Source organism: Lolium perenne, chromosome 6 (assembly GCF_019359855.2).
Source record: "Lolium perenne isolate Kyuss_39 chromosome 6, Kyuss_2.0, whole genome shotgun sequence".
Classification (NCBI taxonomy): domain Eukaryota; kingdom Viridiplantae; phylum Streptophyta; class Magnoliopsida; order Poales; family Poaceae; genus Lolium; species Lolium perenne.
In genome coordinates, this window is record NC_067249.2 from 194,759,635 (window position 1) to 194,781,363 (window position 21,729).

Genomic DNA, 21,729 nt, shown 5'->3' on the forward strand with positions numbered 1-21,729 from the left:
ATATCAGCAGGCTACGATATGTTACTCTCCCTCTGTCCCGGTTCATGGTGCTTGCATGTATTTCTAGATTGTAAATTTGAACATTGTAATACGAGATATATATTACAAGATTTAGTGCTGATTTTTCTTGGAACAGCTTATCTATCAGTGCTGATTTATTCAGTGCCATTTCTGTGTATCAACATTTGCACACTTCGGCCTGCTTGGGGGGGTCCCAATCCAGCCTTCACGAGCCACCCTGCAGAGACGATTAGGTAGCCCGTGCTCGAGTAAGATAGAAGCAGCGCAGCTCTTCCGGTGCTCGCCATCGATTCACCCATGGCGTCCACCTCTTACTGCGCCACTCCATCTCCATCACTGCGATGCTCTGCCGCCCTCTTCCCCACCTTGGCTTCTCCACCTCCCTTCCCCCGTTTCGCCGTCCATCCGCTCCTCCCCCGCCGCCTCGCCATATCCACGCCACGAATTCGAATTCCCCAGGTAGCGTCGGCGCTGGAGTCCCTAGTGCAGGAGTCTGACGACGAGGACGAGGAGGATGAGGAGGACGGGGCTGGTATGTTCAAGGAGGAGGCCTGGGCGGCGTCCGACGAGAGGGACGCGGTGAGGTCGCCGGACCTGGACGTGCCCGAGCTGGAGGAGCTGCCCGAGCAGTGGCGCCGCTCCAGGATTGCCTGGCTCTGCAAGGAGCTCCCGGCCTACAAGCACTCCACCTTCACCCGCATCCTCAACGCCCAGCGCAAGTGGATCACCCAGGAGGACGCCACCTACATCGCCGTCCATTGCCTCCGCATCCGCAACAACGATGCCGCATACCGGGTCAGTTCCCTCGCAGCATTTCCTCACCTGCCTCCCACTGTTTCCTGCTCATCAAGTGTTCGACGGATTGCCGATAGTTGTAAATACCCGACATGTCGATGGATAACTGATGGATACTCGTTGGTTGTTCTCAGGTGTTCAGCTGGATGGAGCGGCAGCACTGGTACCGCTTCAACTTCGCGCTTGTCACAAGGGTGGCAGATTTTCTCGGCAGGGAAGGCAAGGTCGAGAAATGCCGGGAGATGCTCGAGGCGATGGTCAAGCAGGGCCGCGTGCCTGCCGAGTCCACCTTCCACATATTGACCATCGCGTACCTCAGCACGCCTCAGGGTCGCTGCCTTGAACACGCTTGCACTATCTACAACCAGATGATACAGATGGGCGGCTACAAGCCCCGCCTCAGCCTTCACAACTCCCTGTTCCGTGCGCTTGTGAGCAAGACGGGAGGGGCTGCGAAGCACAACCTCAGGCAGGCTGAGTTTGTGTACCACAATATCGTCACCACAAATCTTGAGGTGCACAAGGAGGTCTATGCTGGCCTCATCTGGCTTCACAGCTACCAAGATGTCATTGATAGAGAGAGGATCGCGGCTCTTAGGAAGGAAATGAAGCGAGCTGGATTTGATGAGAGTGTTGATGTGCTGGTGTCAGTGATGAGGGCCTTTTCCAAAGAAGGGAGGGTTCAAGAAACAGAGGCAACTTGGCGTGAAATTCTTCAGAGGGGTTCGGAGATTCCTGCTCAGGCCTATGTCTGCCGAATGGAGGCTTATGCACGGAGTGGTGAGCGTATGAAGTCGCTGGATATATTCAGGGAAATGAAGAGGCAAAGCATACCCCCAAATGTTGCCACGTATCATAAGATAATTGAGATAATGGCGAACGCCAAGGAGGTTGATGTCGCGGAACAACTTATGGACGAATTTGCTGGGAGCAACATGAAGCATCTGATGCCAGCATTTCTCAGCCTGATGTACATGTACTTGGATCTTGATATGCATGAGAAACTAGAACTAGCTTTCTCAAAATGCATTGCTAGGTGCCGGCCAAATCGAATCTTGTACACCATCTATCTGGAATCATTGGTGAGGGTTGGAAACGTCGAGAAGGCTGAGGAGGTCTTTGATGAAATGCACAAAAAAGGGACGATAGGTACCAATACGAAGTCTTGCAACATCATGCTCAGAGGTTATATTTTCGCAGAAGATTATAAGAAAGCTGAAAAGGTTTATGATATGATGTGTAAAAAGAAGTACGATGTAAATGAAGAGTCATTGGAGAAACTTGAAAATGGTCTCCGTCTTGGCAAGAAACTCGCTGTGAAGCCAATACCCGTGAGCATGAAGTTGGATCAAGAGCAGCGTGAGATTTTGATTGGTTTGCTTCTGGGAGGTACACAGATTGAATCTCATGCACAAAGAGGGCCCCATATTGTCAATTTTAAGTTCCAGGAAGATTCTGATGCCCATTCGGTTTTAAGGGTGCACATTCACGAACGTTTCTTTGAATGGCTAACTCCAGCAAGCAGATCATTCGATGATGAGAGCAAGATACCTTATGAGTTCTCAACCATACCTCATCTCCATTTCGGTTTCTTTGCGGATCAGTTCTTTCTGAAAGGCCAGCCTGTTCTCCCAAAGCTTGTCCATAGGTGGTTATCTCCACGTGTTCTAGCGTATTGGTTCATGTTTGGAGGCTTCAAACTCAAATCAGGTGATATTGTTCTCAAGGTTAGCGGTGGGAATAGTGAGGGTGTTGAGAGAATTGTGAACTCCTTGTATGCACAGTCCTTACCAAGTAAAGTGAAGAGGAAAGGGCAATTCTTCTGGATAGGTTTTCAAGGGAGCAATGCAGATTCTTTCTGGAAAACAATAGAACCTTATGTATTGGATGGTTTCCTGAGTTTGAAAACACAGGAAAGCAGCAACACCGGTTCTGGTGAGGATCAGGACACTGATTCTGATGATGATATTCATAGGAGTGGAAGTGAAGAGTAAATACTGCAGAGTAGGAGACGTTCATTGAATGGGGTTACTTGCCGTTCTGCACCAACGTCAAGTTCTTGCTGAGTTGCTGTGAGCAGATGTACTATATATGTTGATGGCTTGGTGGTGGTAGAACTTGAAAAATCTCCATTTGGCGATTTTTGCTGATAAGGTTATTATCTGCAAACTTATAAACCCCCCTTTTTTTGGCAATGGCCTGTGACTGCTGTGAACTGACAGAACTTGTTTTGTCATTTGTGTTCCATTTTCAGGCTTCTAAAATGGAAGACTGAAGGCAATGTTCAGGAAGTAGGTTATTACAATCTGAAAGTACATCAAAAGGAAAACAGCTTCACAAGCCACAGATCTGATCAGAGTTTTGTAACTTATACTTTTGCTTTGAGGCACACTTTCGTACTACTAGTAAGTAGTAACAACACAATGCCCATATTTATCTACCTATCTCGATCTGGACACCTGCATGATACTAGAGACTAGGCAGCACTAGGCAGATAAGTTGATAAAGACCTATAGTTTCGCAGATTATTCATCTTTATGTCACATGTTTTGTTGTACCAGGAGTATATACAGTTAGCTATTTCGTTTTCCACTTATGTTATCATTTGCGAAATGCTCATGGATGTTTGGTAATGGCACGACTCAACAGTCCGTAGAGCATATATTTGTTCCATGATTTCTAGGAGACAAAACGTTTACAATTTTATGAAGACATGGCATAGCACATAGCAGCATCTTATGTATCGAGTACAAAAGGAGTTCAACATTTCTAAAGATTAACCTATGCTCAGGTAAAAGACAAGTAATTAAGTAAACAAAGAATTTCTACCGATCACCTAACACTGCCATAAACTGGGCGCTGCCCTTGCTTCTGAAATCGAAGACTGAAGGCAATGTTCAGGAAGTAGGTTATTGCAATCTGAAAGTACTCCCTCCGTTCGGATAAAATTTGACGTGAGCTAGGCAAACTCTGCGTCAATTAAACAGGACCAGAGGGAGTACATGAAAAGGAAACCAGCTGCACGAGCCTACAGATTTGATCGGAGTTTTGTAACCTATATACATTTGCTTTGATGCATTGTCTATATTTATCTACCTATCTCTATCTGGACACCTGGAAAATCCTGGATGATGCTAGAGACTAGACGGTACTAGGGCAGATAAGTGGATAATGACCCATGGTTTCGCAGATTACTTGTATCTGACATGTTTTGTTGTATACTTATAATTCACTATTTTCGTTTTCCACTTGCTTTATCCGTGGCGACATGCTGATGGTTGTTAACGAGGCAAAATGCTCATGGATATATTTGGCAATGACACGACTCAACAGTCCGCAGAGCATGTGTTCGTTCCATGATGATTTCTATGAGACAAAACGTTTACAACTGTATGAAGACATGGCATGTGGCAGACTCTTATGCAGCGAGTATACAAAAGGAGTTCAACATTCCTAAAGATTAACCAATGCTCCGGTAAAAGACAAGTAATTAAGTAAACAAAGAATTCCTACCAATCACCTAACACTGCCATGAACTACGCTACCAGTAACAATTTTTTGCTGATCATCTCGCCCTAGAGGTTTTCGTGCAGGAGCCTGTTCAGCAGGTTGTTCAGCAGCGCGTCCCTCCTGTCGGCCCTGGCCTCCTCCCTGGCCCTCCTCTGCTCCTCGCGCTCCCGCCACGCCTGCTCCAGCATCAGCCGCTCCCGCTCCAGCCGCTGCATCTCCTGCCGCCACTGCCGCTCCAAGGCCAGCCGCTCCTGCGCGTGCCGCGCCGCCGCCTCCTGCCGCTGCGCGTCCAGGCGCTGCTGCTGCTCCAGGAAGTCCTGCAGCACGGCGCGGACGGAGGAGGCCGCGCCGGCGGCCTGGGCGCTCGGCTTCTGCTGCGTGTCCTTCATCCTCCGCTTCGTTCTTGGGGGCAGCTCGTCCTCGTCGCCGGCGGAGGACTCGGTCGCGGGTCTCTTGAGCTTCTTCTCGTCGGCGGGCGGTCCTCCTCCTGGCTCTTCTCCTCCGGGCACGAAGTGCTGCCGTTGCATGCTCCTACCAAGACGGCGTGGTCGTCCCTTGTTCGTATCGTTCGCTCGCTCGCTCGCCGGCCTCTCTGTCTCTCTCACACACGCGGCGGTCGCTCACCGATTCACCATCAGCCGTTGCCGAGGTCGCGGGTTGATAAAGGGAGCGCGCACGCGGCTACGCGTGTTGGCGTTGGTGAGTGTGGAAGGAGTCGTCGTCAGGGGGGCGGCCAGCCTGCATGCAGCGCGCGGCAGCCATTGGTCGTTCGTGTTCTTGCGACGCTTCGCAATATCCTCGCCGGTTCACACCGCCGGCTGGTGAGAACGGCTTTGTCCCTGTCCACACCGGCGACGCCACGTCATGCATCGCCAACGGATGAATGCCAGGTTGGACCCACGCGCCGCCTCGTGGCGTAGCTTCTCTCAGGTGCTGCTCGCATCGTTGTCCGTTGACCGGAATCTCTCCGACAGCGATGACGTGCACGCACGCGCGACCTCTATGTACCCGAGACTTCTGGCATCGCCGCCGGCCATCACCTAGACGTCAGACGTGCCGTGTCGGAAAAAAGGAAAAAGACTCTCGCGCCGGATAATGTTGTGATACATGGACCCCAGTCACGACTACGTGTCCATAGTTTTTTCTTTGAAGGGAAACGTGAGCGCCCCCTTCCTCACACGTGTTACATGCGAAAGCGAGCATAACTTCGTGCCTGGGCATAATTTCGCGCACGGGGTATAAGGTGTGATCGGTTGCCTGCAAGAACATTTCATGTTTTCCTATTTGATGTTGGAGCCGTATGAGGAGAAACAGGGGTTGGGCTATATTGTGCTAACGTTTGGTTGCAAACAATGTTACTAACGGTACTCTCAAACCTGTACGAGGGGAGAAGTAAAAACCAAAATGTAGGCCACAAAACGGGTTTCTTGGTTTCATTGATGCAACACGTAATGTTTGGCAGCTCGCATAAGTTTCGATACGGTCACCTTGCACACACAGTTAGTGAGGTTACCATCCTCGAGTCCAGAGTTTAGGGTATTACAGGCGATCACACAATCTTATGACCACATCAAATAAATAATCCAGATTACCAGAACGACGATGATCAAGTTCTTCAAGCTGATGCCTTCACCATCACCTACGATCTTTGATGAAGCTTCATTCACCTCGACATGTGGAGGCACATAGTAGCCTGACTGCTGCGATAAGAACTAGGAGTAAGCTTCTTCTGCCTCTTCCCTAGTCTTCTACCCTCCGTGGAGGTTGTTCTCGCATCCCATCACAAGAGACCCAACCTCCTTCTACGAACTGTACACTTCTCATTCTCTCCCATAGTAGATCACATACCAGTTGTACTTCTACTAAGTGATGAGGACATCCCTACTACACCACTACCTCCGTCATTGATGAATGAAGATGAACCTGCTGTGAAGCTCAAGTCCAATGAAGTTCGGATTGGACCAATTACAAGGGCTCGTGCGAAGCTACTTAAGCAACAGGTGAACTTGTTTCTAAACGATACTTTGATTGATGAGAACTTTATACTGCATAAGTCCTATTACTTATGTATCATCAGGTAGCAAGAGGAGACGAGCATCGCACGAGGAGTAGAGGAGCAGCTGGACATAAAGACGAACGTCAAGATGGACTTGAAGCTGGACATGGAGCTGGACATGAAGATATCTCATGGACGCGCGAGGGAGGAGCGGGAGGAATGCGCGAGAGGAGGAGTCGACGTCCAAGCCAGTCCAGCGCCCGGTTAGACCGGCCTCCAGACCGGTGATACCTAATCATCACCACCGTTGCTTACTGAGAAGATCGGGCCACCCCATATCATCTTGGAAAAAAATAGCCCACATATGACCATTACATAATCTAGGATAAATAAACTGGTGGAGTCCTGAATCTGGGCTCCACATAGGCCTCCATGCCCGTATCATCCTCCCCCCCTTCAAGAAGCGTTGTCCCCAACGCGTGAGGGTCTTCTGGAAAAGGTGACGCGATATGAACATGACACGTCCTCGCCGTCCTCAAGTCTTGCTTGCCTTCCACACCACATCAGGTCTGGAGGCCGGTCTAACCGGGCGCTGGACCGGCCTGGACGTCGACTCCTCCTCTCGCGCATTCCTCCCGCTCCTCCCTCGCGCGTCCATGAGATATCTTCATGTCCAGCTCCATGTCCAGCTTCACGTCCATCTTGACGTTCGTCTTCATGTCCAGCTGCTCCTCTACTCCTCGTGCGATGCTCGTCTCCTCTTGATACCTGATGATACATAAGTAATAGGACTTAGGCAGTATAAAGTTCTCATCAATCAAAGTATCGTTTAGAAACAAGTTCACCTGTTGCTTAAGTAGCTTCGCACGAGCCCTTGTAATTGGTCCAATCCGAACTTCATTGGACTTGAGCTTCACAGTAGGTTCATCTTCATTCATCAATGACGGAGGTAGTGGTGTAGTAGGGATGTCCTCATCATCACCCCCCCCTTTCAAAAGGCGTCGACCTCGACGCTCCAAGGTCTTCTCCGTCATATGGTGTCAAATCAGCAACATTGAAAGAATTACTGACACCAAGCTCATCAACTGGAAGATCTATCGAGTATGCATTATCATTGATCTTGGCAAGCACTTTGTAAGGTCCAGCACCACGAGGCTTCAACTTAGACTTCCGCAGCTTCGGGAACCTATCCTTGCGAAAATGTACCCAGACCATATCACCAGGCTTGAACAACATCTCTTTGCGCTTCTTGTTCATCCTTGCAGCATTGCCCTTGCCTTTCTTCTCTATCAACTCTTTAGTCTTCACATGGATCTTTCGCACAAAATCTGCCCTCTTGGATGCCTCCATATTAACTCTCTCATGTATGGGCAAAGGCAACAAGTCAAGTGGAGTAATGGGTTTGAAACCATACACCACCTCAAAAGGACACAGCTCCGTGGTAGAGTGTACCGCCCTGTTGTAAGCAAACTCCACATGCGGCAAACACTCTTCCCACTCCTTCAGGTTCTTCTTGATCATGGATCTCAACAGTTGTGACAAGGTTCGATTCACCACCTCAGTTTGACCATCAGTTTGGGGATGACAAGTAGTACTGAACAGTAGCTTTGTCCCCAGCTTTCCCCAAAGTGTCTTCCAGAAGTAGCTCATGAACTTCACATCACGATCAGAAACAATAGTCTTCGGGACTCCATGTAGTCGAACAATTTCCCTGAAAAACAGGTTAGCAATATGCGACGCATCGTCGCTTTTGTGGCAGGCAATAAAGTGTGACATTTTAGAAAATCTGTCCACTACCACAAATATAGAATCATGGCCACTTTTAGTACGCGGCAAACCCAACATAAAATCCATACTAATATCCTCCCAAGGTGTAGTAGGTGCCGGTAAAGGAGTATACAAACCGCGAGGCTTCAGCTTGGACTTGGACTTGTTGCAAGTAATACACCTCTTCACATACCTGTCCACGTCCCGCCTCATCTTTGGCCAATAAAAGTGGTGAGCTAGCATGAGTAGCGTCTTCTCACGCCCAAAGTGACCCATCAAACCTCCAGCATGTGATTCCTGCAATAAGAGCAAACGCACAGACGATTCTGGAACACATAGTTTGTTAGCTCTAAACAAGAACCCATCATGTATGTGATATTTTTCCCATGCTTTACCAAGAGCACATAAGCGATATGGTTCAGCAAAATCATGATCAGTAGCATATAAATCACATAGCACTTCTAATCCAGGAATTTTAACATCAAGTTGAGTTAATACCATATTCTTCCTAGATAGAGCATGATACGTCTCCGACGTATCGATAATTTCTTATGTTCCATGCCACATTATTGATGTTATCTACATGTTTTATGCACACTTTATGTCATATTCGTGCATTTTCTGGAACTAACCTATTAACAAGATGCCGAAGTGCCGATTCTGTTTTCTGCTGTTTTTGGTTTCAGAAATCCTAGTAACGAAATATTCTCGGAATTGGACGAAATCAACGCCCAGGTTCCTATTTTGCCCGGAAGCATCCAGAACACCCGAGAGCCACCAGGGAGGGGGCACAGGCCCACCAAACCCTCGGCCGGCGCGGCCAGGGGGGGCCCGCGCCACCCTATGGTGTGGGCACCCCTTCGACCCTCCTGCACCGCCTCTTCGCCTATTTAAAGCCTCCATCGCGAAAACCCTGATACGTTCGACGAAACCCACAGAAACCTTCCAGAGCCGCCGCCATCGCGATGCCAAGATCTGGGGGACATGAGTCTCTGTTCCGGCACGCCGCCGGGACGGGGAAGTGCCCCCGGAAGGCTCCTCCATCGACACCACCGCCATCTCCATCAACGCTGCTGTCTCCCATGAGGAGGGAGTAGTTCTCCATCGAGGCTCGGGGCTGTACCGGTAGCTATGTGGTTCATCTCTCTCCTATGTACTTCAATACAATAATCTCATGAGCTGCTTTACATGATTGAGATTCATATGATGATGCTTGTAATCTAGATGTCATTATGCTAGTCAAGTGAATTTTACTTATTTGATCTCCGGAGACTCCTTGTCCCACGTGTGTAAAGGTGACAGTGTGTGCACCGTGTGGGTCTCTTAGGCTATATTTCACAGAATACTTATTCACTGTTGAATGGCATAGTGAGGTGCTTATTTATATCTCTTTATGATTGCAATGTATTTGTATCACAATTTATCTATGTGCTACTCTAGCAATGTTATTAAAGTAGTTTTATTCCTCCTGCACGATGTAATGGTGACAGTGTGTGCATCCGTGTTAGTACTTGGTTTATGCTATGATCATGATCTCTTGTAGATTGCGAAGTTAATTATTGCTATGATAGTATTGATGTGATCTATTCCTCCTACATATGCATGAAGGTGACAGTGTGCATGCTATGTTAGTACTTGGTTTAGTCTATTGATCTTTCATGCACTCTAAGGTTATTTAAATATGAACATTGAATTGTGGAGCTTGTTAACTCCGGCATTGAGGGTTCGTGTAATCCTACGCAATGTGTTCATCATCCAACAAGAGTGTAGAGTATGCATTTATCTATTCTGTTATGTGATCAATGTTGAGAGTGTCCACTAGTGAAAGTGTAATCCCTAGGCCTTGTTCCTAAATACTGCTATCGCTGCTTGTTTACTGTTTTACTGCGTTACTACTGCTGCAATACTACCACCATCAACTATACGCCAGCAAGCTATTTTCTGGTACCGTTGCTACTGCTTATTCATACCACCTGTATTTCACTATCTCTTCGCCGAACTAGTGCACCTATTAGGTGTGTTGGGGACACAAGAGACTTCTTGCTTTGTGGTTGCAGGGTTGCATGAGAGGGATATCTTTGACCTCTTCCTCCCTGAGTTCGATAAACCTTGGGTGATCCACTTAAGGGAAAACTTGCTGCTGTTCTACAAACCTCTGCTCTTGGAGGCCCAACACTGTCTACAGAAAAAGGAGGGGGGCGTAGACATCAAGCTATTTTCTGGCGCCGTTGCCGGGGAGGAAAGGTAAAAGGTACTCACACTCCGGATCTCGGCTACTAAGCTATTTTCCGGCGCATTGTAAGTACTCGAAGCTATTTCCTTTAGATCCTGCAATTGCATCTTTTTGTTTCTTGTTTACACTAGTTTGGCATAATGGACAAGAATGAGCTTCTTATGCTATTTCCTGATTTAAAACATGGATTGTTTGATGCGAAAATTAAAAAACCTATGGAATCTTATTTGCATGCTGGTAGTAATATTAGTATGAACTCTTTGAACACCATTGTTGATAATAATATAGAAAGTTCTAAGCTTGGGGAAGCTGGTTTTCATGATCTTTTTAGTCCCCCAAGAATTGAGGAGAAAATTTTCTTTGATGATACTTTGCCTCCAATTTATGATGATTATAATGATAGTAGTCTTTTGTTGCCGCCTGTTATGGAGGATAAATTTGATTATGAATACAATATGCCTCCTATATTTGATGATGAGAATAATAATGATAGCTACTTTGTTGAATTTGCTCCCACTACAACTAATAAAATTGATTATGCTTATGTGGAGAGTAATAATTTTATGCATGAGACTCATGATAAAAATGTTTCATGTGATAGTTATATTGTTCAGTTTGCTCATGATGGTACTGAAAGTTATTATGAGAGAGGAAAATATGGTTGTAGAAATTTTCATGTTACTAAAACACCTCTCTATGTGCTGAAATTTTTGAAGCTACACTTGTTTTATCTTCCTATGCTTGTCACTTTGCTCTTCATGAATTTATTTGTGTACAAGATTCCTATGCATAGGAAGCATGTTAGGCTTAAATTTGTTTTGAACTTGCTTCTTGATGCTCTCTTTCGCTTCAACTACTATTTCTTATGAGTGCATCATTAAAACTGCTGAGCCCATCTTAATGGCTATAAAGAAAGAACTTCTTGGGAGATAACCCATGTGTTATTTTGCTATAGTACTTTGTTTTATATTTGTGTCTTGGAAGTTGTTTACTACTGTAGCAACCTCTCCTTATCTTAGTTTTGTGTTTTGTTGTGCCAAGTGAAGCCTCTAATCGAAGGTTGATACTAGATTTGGATTTCTGCGCAGAAACAGATTTCTATCTGTCACGAATCTGGGCTGTTTTCTCTGTAGAAAAATCATAAAAATATGCCAATTTACGTGCGTGTTCCTAAGATATGTACGCAACTTTCATTAGTTTTGAGTTTTCTGATCTGAGCAACGGAAGTATTTATTAAAAATTCGTCTTTACGGACTGTTCTGTTTTGACAGATTCTGCCTTTTATTTCGCATTGCTTCTTTCGCTGTGTTGGGTGGATTTCTTTGTTCCATTACCTTCCAGTAGCTTTGAGCAATGTCCAGAAGTGTTAAGAATGATTGTGTCACCTCTGAACATGTGAGTTTTTGATTATGTACTAACCCCTCTAATGAAGTTTATGAGAAGTTTGGTGTGAAGGAAGTTTTCAAGGGTCAAGAGAGGAGGATGATATACTACGATCAAGAAGAGTGAAAAGTCTAAGCTTGGGGATGCCCCGGTGGTTCACCCCTGCATATATCAAGAAGACTCAAGCGTCTAAGCTTGGGGATGCCCAAGGCATCCCCTTCTTCATCGACAAATTATCAGGTTCCTTCTCTTGAAACTATATTTTTATTCGGTCACATCTTATGTGCTTTGCTTGGAGCGTCTGTATGTTTCTTATTTTTGTTTGTGTTTGAATAAATTGGATTACATCATGCTTGTGTGGGAGAGAGACACGCTCCGCTGTTGCATATGAACACATGTGTTCTTAGCTTTTAATATTCATGGCGAAGTTTCTTCTTCGTTAAATTGTTATATGGTTGGAATTGGAAAAATGATACATGTAGTAATTGCTATAATGTCTTGGGTAATGTGATACTTGGCAATTGTTGTGCTCATGTTTAAGCTCTTGCATCATACACTTTGCACCCATTAATGAAGAAATACATAGAGCATGCTAAAATTTGGTTTGCATATTTGGTCTCTCTAAGGTCTAGATAATTTCTAGTATTGTGTTTGAACAACAAGGAAGACGGTGTAGAGTCTTATAATGTTTTCAATATGTCTTTTATGTGAGTTTTGCTGCACCGGTTCATCCTTGTGTTTGTTTCAAACAACCTTGCTAGCCTAAACCTTGTATCGAGAGGGAATACTTCTCATGCATCCAAATCCTTGAGCCAAACAACACTATGCCATTTGTGTCCACCATACCTACCTACTACATGGTATTTCCTGCCATTCCAAAGTAAATTGCTTGAGTGCTACCTTTAAACAATTCAAAATTTATCACCTCTGATTTGTGTCAATGTTTTATAGCTCATGAGGAAGTATGTGGTGTTTATCTTTCAATCTTGTTGGGCAACTTTCACCAATGGACTAGTGGCTTCATCCGCTTATCCAATAATTTTGCAAAAAGAGCTGGCAATGGGATTCCCAGTCCCAAATTAATTAACAAAAATAGACACTCCTCCATGGTATGTGATTGTTGGACGGCACCCGAAGGATTCGGTTAGCCATGGCTTGTGTAAGCAAAGGTTGGGAGGAGTGTCATCATAATAAAACTAAAATAAAAAGGCACTCCTTCATGGTATGAGATTGTTGGCAGGCACCCGAGGATTCGGTTAGCCATGGTTTGTGAAAGAAAGGTTGGAAGGAGTGCCACCCAAAAATAAAATAAAATGGGAGCCGCTCTTTGAAGGTTTGCCTGGCAAGGGGGTTAGAGTACCCGCTACCATTCGTTGACAACAACATACACCTCTCAAAACTTTATTTTTATGCTCTCTTTATGTTTTCAAAATCAAAGCTCTAGCACAAATATAGAAATCGATGCTTTCCTCTTTGAAGGACCATTCTTTTACTTTTATGTTGAGTCAGTTCTCCTATTTCTCTCCACCTCAAGAAGCAAACACTTGTGTGAACTGTGCATTGATTCCTACATACTTGCTTATTGCACTTATTATATTACTCTATGTTGACAATATCCATGAGATATACATGTTATAAGTTGAAAGCAACCGCTGAAACTTAATCTTCCTTTGTGTTGCTTCAATGCTTTTACTATGAATTATTGCTTTATGAGTTAACTCTTATGCAAGACTTATTGATGCTTGTCTTGAAGTGCTATTCATGAAAAGTCTTTGCTATATGATTCAGTTGTTTACTCATGTCATTACCATTGTCTTGGATCGCTGCATTCACTACATATGCTTTACAAATAGTATGATTAAAGTTATGATGGCATGTCACTCCAGAAATTATCTTTGTTATCGTTTTACCTGCTCGGGACGAGCAGAACTAAGCTTGGGGATGTTGATACGTCTCCGACGTATCGATAATTTCTTATGTTCCATGCCACATTATTGATGTTATCTACATGTTTTATGCACACTTTATGTCATATTCGTGCATTTTCTGGAACTAACCTATTAACAAGATGCCGAAGTGCCAGTTCCTGTTTTCTGCTGTTTTTGGTTTCAGAAATCCTAGTAACGAAATATTCTCGGAATTGGACGAAATCAACGCCCAGGTTCCTATTTTGCCCGCAAGCATCCAGAACACCCGAGAGCCACCAGGGAGGGGGCACAGGCCCACCAAACCCTAGGCCGGCGCGGCCAGGGGGGGCCCGCGCCACCCTATGGTGTGGGCACCCCTTCGACCCTCCTGCACCGCCTCTTCGCCTATTTAAAGCCTCCGTTGCGAAAACCCTGATACGTTCGACGAAACCCACAGAAACCTTCCAGAGCCGCCGCCATCGCGACGCCAAGATCTGGGGGACAGGAGTCTCTGTTCCGGCACGCCGCCGGGACGGGGAAGTGCCCCCGGAAGGCTCCTCCATCGACACCACCGCCATCTCCATCAACGCTGCTGTCTCCCATGAGGAGGGAGTAGTTCTCCATCGAGGCTCGGGGCTGTACCGGTAGCTATGTGGTTCATCTCTCTCCTATGTACTTCAATACAATAATCTCATGATCTGCTTTACATGATTGAGATTCATATGATGATGCTTGTAATCTAGATGTCATTATGCTAGTCAAGTGAATTTTACTTATGTGATCTCCGGAGACTCCTTGTCCCACGTGTGTAAAGGTGACAGTGTGTGCACCGTGTGGGTCTCTTAGGCTATATTTCACAGAATACTTATTCACTGTTGAATGGCATAGTGAGGTGCTTATTTATATCTCTTTATGATTGCAATGTATTTGTATCACAATTTATCTATGTGCTACTCTAGCAATGTTATTAAAGTAGTTTTATTCCTCCTGCACGATGTAATGGTGACAGTGTGTGCATCCGTGTTAGTACTTGGTTTATGCTATGATCATGATCTCTTGTAGATTGCGAAGTTAATTATTGCTATGATAGTATTGATGTGATCTATTCCTCCTACATATGCATGAAGGTGACAGTGTGCATGCTATGTTAGTACTTGGTTTAGTCTATTGATCTTTCATGCACTCTAAGGTTATTTAAATATGAACACTGAATTGTGGAGCTTGTTAACTCCGGCATTGAGGGTTCGTGTAATCCTACGCAATGTGTTCATCATCCAACAAGAGTGTAGAGTATGCATTTATCTATTCTGTTATGTGATCAATGTTGAGAGTGTCCACTAGTGAAAGTGTAATCCCTAGGCCTTGTTCCTAAATACTGCTATCGCTGCTTGTTTATTGTTTTACTGCGTTACTACTGCTGCAATACTACCACCATCAACTATACGCCAGCAAGCTATTTTCTGGTACCGTTGCTACTGCTTATTCATACCACCTGTATTTCACTATCTCTTCGCCGAACTAGTGCACCTATTAGGTGTGTTGGGGACACAAGAGACTTCTTGCTTTGTGGTTGCAGGGTTGCATGAGAGGGATATCTTTGACCTCTTCCTCCCTGAGTTCGATAAACCTTGGGTGATCCACTTAAGGGAAAACTTGCTGCTGTTCTACAAACCTCTGCTCTTGGAGGCCCAACACTGTCTACAGGAAAAGGAGGGGGGCGTAGACATCAGAGCATCAGCAACAATATTATCTTTTCCCTTCTTATGCTTAATAATGTATGGAAAAGACTCAATGAACTCAACCCACTTAGCAAGACGCTTATGCAAAGTAGACTGAGCTTTCAGGTATTTTAAAGCTTCATGATCAGAATGTATGATAAATTCTTTTGGCCACAAGTAATGTTGCCAAACCTCAAGAACTCTAATTAAAGCATACAATTCTTTATCATATATTGGATAGTTCAACTTAGCACCAGAAAGTTTCTCAGAAAAATATGCAATTGGGCGACCCTCTTGCATCAACACACCACCAATTCCAATACCACTAGCATCACATTCAATCTCAAATTGCTTATTGAAATCAAGAAGTGCAAGCAACGGTGCAGAAGTTAACAATCTCTTAAGTTCATCAAAAGCATGATCTTGGGCTGCGCCCCACTCAAATAGAACACCCTTTTTAGTCAAGTCATTCAAAGGTGCAGCAATAGTACTAAAGTTGGGCACAAATCTTCTATAAAACCCAGCTAGACCATGAAAACTTCTTACTTGACTCACATTCATGGGAGTAGGCCAATTTTGAATAGCTTCAATTTTAGAAACATCAACTTCTACTCCATGCTTAGAGACAACATAACCCAGAAATATGACCTTATCTTTGCAAAATGTGCACTTCTCAAGATTACCATAGAGTTTATTATCACGCAACACTTGCAAAACATGTCGAATATGTATAGTATGATCCGATTCATTGCGGCTGTAGATTAATATGTCATCAAAATACACAACCACAAACTTGCCAATAAATTCACACAAAACATGGTTCATCAGTCTCATGAAGGTGCTAGGTGCATTAGTTAGACCAAAAGGCATTACTAACCACTCTTATAAACCAAATTTTGTTTTAAAGGCAGTTTTCCACTCATCCCCTTCTTTCATCCTAATTTGATGATAACCACTACGCAAATCAATTTTAGAGAACACAGCAGCACCACTCAGTTCATCTAGCATATCCTCTAAACGGGGAATAGGGTGACGATATCGAATAGTGATATTGTTTATAGCTCTACAATCTACGCACATACGCCATGTACCATCTTTCTTAGGAACTAGAATAACAGGAACAGCACAAGGACTAAGGCTTATGCGGATATAACCTTTGTCGAGTAGCGCTTGTACTTGCTTCTGTATCTCCTTCGTTTCTTCGGGGTTCGTTCTATATGGTGCCCGATTGGGTAGCGAAGCTCCGGGAATCAAGTCGATTTGATGCTCAATACCTCGCAATGGTGGAAGTCCTGCGGGTACCTCATCCGGAAACACGTCGCCAAATTCCTGCAAAACATTAGAAACACCAAGAGGAAGAGGGGTCATGTCGTTAGAAACCAAAACCATACCCCTGTACAAGAGCACAAGAGGCATGACTGTAGGATCCTCACTAAATTCTCTCATGTCTTCTTTGGTGGCTAATGAGACTAAGGAATTCACTCTCTCACTTTTCGTTATATCACTCACAACATTACAATTCTCTCGCCTATCTAAAGATGCATCCTCCAAGTTTACTTCAATCTTCTGACGAGACTCATTGACAATTTGCTGTGGTGTCATAGGCTGTAAGTTGATCTTCTTGCCCTTGAACTCCAAGTGATATGTATTGGCACGGCCATTGTGTTGCACAGAACGGTCATAGAGCCAAGGCCGACCCAATAGTAAGTGACACACCGTCATAGGAACCACATCAAAATCAATGCAATCCTTATACGGTCCAATAGCAAATTCAACACGCACCATGTGGTTTACCTTGATCTCACCATTGTCGCTCAACCACTGAATATAGTATGGATGCGGGTGCGGTAGATACTTCAACTTCAGCTTGGTACACAACTCCTTGCTTGCTAAATTGCGGCAACTCCCGCCATCAATAATGACCTTGCAAGCCTTGTCAGGACCAACTAAAGCTTTTGTTTGGAACAAATTGCAGCGCTGAGTAGATGCACTAGGCAACACATTAAGAGCACGCTGCGACATAACAATGGTACGAGCATCAGACGGATATGCATCTTCACCATCAGTGTCATAGTCATCATCGTCTGGAGCATTAGGATCAACATCATCTCCAGTCTCATACTCATTGTCCTCATTGATAATCATGACTTTACGGTTAGGACAATCTCTCTTAAAGTGACCTTTGCCACCACATGTGTGACAAGCCATATCACGGTTACGCGCAGTAGACACATTAGAGCCACTCGTACTGGCAGCAGATTCGGACTTCTTTGTGTTAGACACATTGGAGACCGGCTTACTAGGCGGAGTAGAGTAAGGGGCGGAGCGTGTCGAAGGCGCCGGCGCCGTAGATGGGGCCGCGCGGGGTGTAAAACGCCCAGCTCCTGTAGCTCGGCCTTTGATCTTTGCTTCGTCAGCCAACTGTGATTCAGCTTCTCTTGCATGATGTAATAATTGATTCATATTGGTGTAGCTGTAGTGACGAACAATGCCTTTGATATCATACTTCAAACCATTCAGAAAACGCTGCATTGTCATCTCAAGAGACTCACGAACACGGCCACGCTGCATAAGCATCTCCATCTCCATGTAGTATTCATCCATAGTCTTCACACCTTGTCTCAATAGAGTCAGCTTATCATATATATTCCGCAAGTAATTTGTAGGCACAAAGCGAGAAGTCATCGCCTCCTTCATGGCACGCCATGTACGTATAGGTTGCTCACCATCCTCGTCTCGGTTACGAACAAAAGCATCCCACCAACGCAAAGCATAACCATCAAATTCAGAAGAGGCAAGCTTGATCTTCCTATCTTCAGTGTAGTGCGGATGTAGATTCCATAGCTTCTCAATCTTGAGCTCCCAAGTGAGGTATTCTTCAACATCAGCACCTCCTTCAAACTTGGGTATAGAGAATTTGGGCTTACCCAATCCATCTTCCTCATCATGTCCACGACCATTGCGGCCAAGTGGAACCCAACCGCGAGCACGATCACCACGAGGCGCACCATGAGCATTGTGTGTGTCATCTTGAAGCTCAGGATCTTCATCATCGTCTTGTTGTTGTCGTGCGGTCAAATTCTCAACAAGTAAGCGCAAGTCAGTAAGACTGCGTTGTATATCCGTCGTTTGATCTTGCATCCTTGTGACGGTCGCACTTGTAGCATCCAGCTTCTGGGAGATCTCTTGGACCGTCCCTTTAAGCTCATCATCCTGAGCGCGGAATTCACGTCGCATCTCATTACGAAGAGCCTCATACTCCCTCCATGTCATCAAATCCGCAGAGTTCTTGTTCTCCTGGTTAACAATTTTCTCATCACTAGCAGACATGGTTAGTAGGTTAGTGCACTAAATCAAAAATATATGGTGGTACTCTCACAACTCACTCAAAAACTGATAAGAAAAGGAGATCTTACCGTTCCAAAGTAAATTAGTGTTGCTTACCACTTGTATGAACAACTAGTGCACGGATGTAGCGAAGCGAATATCAAGGGTATAAGAACAAATCACACGGCAAAGCAGGATATATGTGGGGGTGTAGGTAGGCTACCTATTTGCACCAATAACAAGCTCTAGCGCTGACTGTAGACAACCAAAGATACTCACACAAGGCGATATAATGGGGCAATGCAACTATATGTAGGAAAGGTTGCAATGCACTAGAGAGACGCTAGCAAAGCTCAACGAGACAGGCACAAGATTGCTCAACTACGGGTGCAGTAAAGTAAACGGAGGCCTTCACTTGATTCTTCTAGCACGTCACTTTTCTTTTTGTATTTTCTCTTTATATAACACTCGCAGCTATGTAGCTCTTTTTGCTTCTTTTCAATTTTTTTTATTTTTTTTTATTTTATGACTCAACTCCTTGATAACACGGCCAACAAAATATGCAAAGCACCAAACCCTAATGAGCAGCCTGACGAGCGGTAAAACTAGTCTCTTCTGCGGAAGTTCCTAGTCACGTATATCGATAGGCTGTGGCTATGGTTGGGAAAAGCACACTGTACGCTATGTGGACTCGGAGTAACAAAAACTAAAAACTAGATGAAAGTAGAGACTCAAACCCTAACAACTAGATGATAGACAAAGATACGCAAAAACAACTACGAAAAGCAACTAAAACTTGAAATTAGTGCAATCTAAGGCGATGGCAAACCCTAACCCTAATATTTTTGGCTTTTTCTGGATAGGAAAACACTCACAACTCAACTATGGGGTGGATTGTGGATGGCTTACCGAGGAAAACTGGAAATCTGATACCAAGATGATATGGGGTGGCCCGATCTTCTCAGTAAGCAACGGTGGTGATGATGATCACAGGTGATAGCAGCGGAGGAACACGACGATGTAGTGGATGATAACTTGTATGACGCAACGAGATCTCTCGATTGGTCCCTGTCGCCAATGCAACATCTCTCAACCCTGCAAGATATTCGCAACTCCACACACTTGCGCACGTAGCCGCCAACCACGAAGCGGTAAGTTGCAACCTTCTAATTCCCAATGGAACAGCAGATCACACAAGACTTTTTCAGGATCTACACAATATCAAGCAATATGGTGTAGGGAATTCAATAGTTTTGCAGAGCAAACAACTAAGAACTAGGGTTTATCTTAAACGTGGTCTAAAGCAGCTAGGAGGTCGTCCAAGGCACTTTCATAGGCGTCCGGGACGAGTTCTGGTCGAAAAATACAAGTAAAACCGACCCAAAAAAGTTCTGGTCGAGACAGACTCGGACAGATCTGGTCTGGAATCCGGTCAAACGGGCCAGGGACCGGGCTGGCCAGTCTGGAGGCCGGTCTAACCGGGCGCTGGACCGGCCTGGACGTCGACTCCTCCTCTCGCGCATTCCTCCCGCTCCTCCCTCGCGCGTCCATGAGATATCTTCATGTCCAGCTCCATGTCCAGCTTCACGTCCATCTTGACGTCCGTCTTCATGTCCAGCTGCTCCTCTACTCCTCGTGCGATGCTCGTCTCCTCTTGATACCTGATGATACATAAGTAATAGGACTTAGGCAGTATAAAGTTCTCATCAATCAAAGTATCGTTTAGAAACAAGTTCACCTGTTGCTTAAGTAGCTTCGCACGAGCCCTTGTAATTGGTCCAATCCGAACTTCATTGGACTTGAGCTTCACAGCAGGTTCATCTTCATTCATCAATGACGGAGGTAGTGGTGTAGTAGGGATGTCCTCATCACTAAGACATAGCATAAGAAACATATCAAGGAACATACCATTGCAAGACAAGTAATGAACACAAGCTAAGCAATATAAGCATGCATGATCATATAGGAAAAAGTATAAGTTTAATCTACCGGCTAGCATGATCATACTAACGATCACACTAGCTACTATGTTGTCATCCTACCACAAAATCAAAAGAGGGTGTACTCCTACCACGTGCATGATCGTCTGTTCAATATCATGTGAGGGGTTAGTATATACCACGTCACCTAATGTACATGTCCTACCATAATTGTCCATCAAGTTCTAACTACTTCAAAATGTACAACCAATACCGTCATTGTCTTCATCATGCATTCATCACCACCACCCCAACACAAGGGAGCACTATACATAGTAGTGCTTGCCCAGGAAGGTCCTGAGCTAGAGCTCCTTGTGGTCCTTGGCCATCTGGACAAACCCGTTGCCCTGGGCCTGTTGTCGAAGAGGTGGCTTAGAGCCTCTACGCTGAAGGTAGGTGAGGCACCCATGACGGTGGAGTACATGGCAGGGTGGACGTCGGGAGGGGCAGCATTGATGATGGTCTCCGCCACCGCTTTGACAGCTTTTGTGATGAAGGTCATGTGGCCAATGTCCTCCTCAGGAGGACATACCTCTCCCTCTTCCTCGAAGGGTCACCATAAGCTACAGTTCCTGGACGAGGAACAACACCAGCGCCAACACCATGAGAGGCTGGCTGGTAGTCGTCAAGCACAACCGTATCAGAGTCCCGAGTGTCAGGGTCATCTGCTTCGGCTGCTCCTAGAGGCTCACTAGAGCCCATGGCATACCTGCCGGTGGCTAGGCCAAAGGCAAAGATCGGTTACATCTGCAAGTAGTTGGTAATTGGCTTGTTGAGGAACTCGACGTCCTTTGTGTGATCCTAAGATATGGGGAAAATAGTTGGTTAGTTGGGGAAGGTTACAAGACATACTAAGTTGTGCAAGTGAATGATTGTGCAAGTGAGAGGTAAATACCGAGACATGGCCTATGTAGTGGTCGTCCTCCAGGATGATAGTGTGAGTGTCCTCATCCCATCCGGCATCGCCGAGGTCTCTCAGATTGCTGATATGGATCCACCTAGCTCTCCATTTATGTAGGTGGTTGTACACCTGCGTTGACGACACCTCCTGCTGGTAGTAGTCAAAGATCTTCTTGACACAATCATTCAAATG

The 21,729-nt window shown here is 45.2% G+C and overlaps 2 protein-coding genes across 2 annotated transcripts; one reads left to right on the plus strand and one right to left on the minus strand.

Annotated features, from left to right (window-relative positions):
- The first annotated feature begins 208 nt into the window (after nucleotides 1–208).
- On the plus strand, nucleotides 209–3,412 carry LOC127306533 (pentatricopeptide repeat-containing protein OTP51, chloroplastic). The gene is made up of 3 exons (XM_051337188.2): nucleotides 209–816; nucleotides 951–2,970; nucleotides 3,071–3,412. Exons 1-2 carry the CDS (start codon nucleotides 319–321, stop codon nucleotides 2,808–2,810), a joined length of 2,358 nt encoding a protein of 785 aa, XP_051193148.1. The 5' UTR covers nucleotides 209–318; the 3' UTR covers nucleotides 2,811–2,970; nucleotides 3,071–3,412.
- Nucleotides 3,413–4,208: 796 nt separating this feature from the next.
- Nucleotides 4,209–4,975, minus strand: LOC127306531 (uncharacterized). The gene has a single exon (XM_051337187.2). It carries the CDS (start codon nucleotides 4,851–4,853, stop codon nucleotides 4,392–4,394), a length of 462 nt encoding a protein of 153 aa, XP_051193147.1. The 5' UTR covers nucleotides 4,854–4,975; the 3' UTR covers nucleotides 4,209–4,391.
- Nucleotides 4,976–21,729: the final 16,754 nt, after the last annotated feature.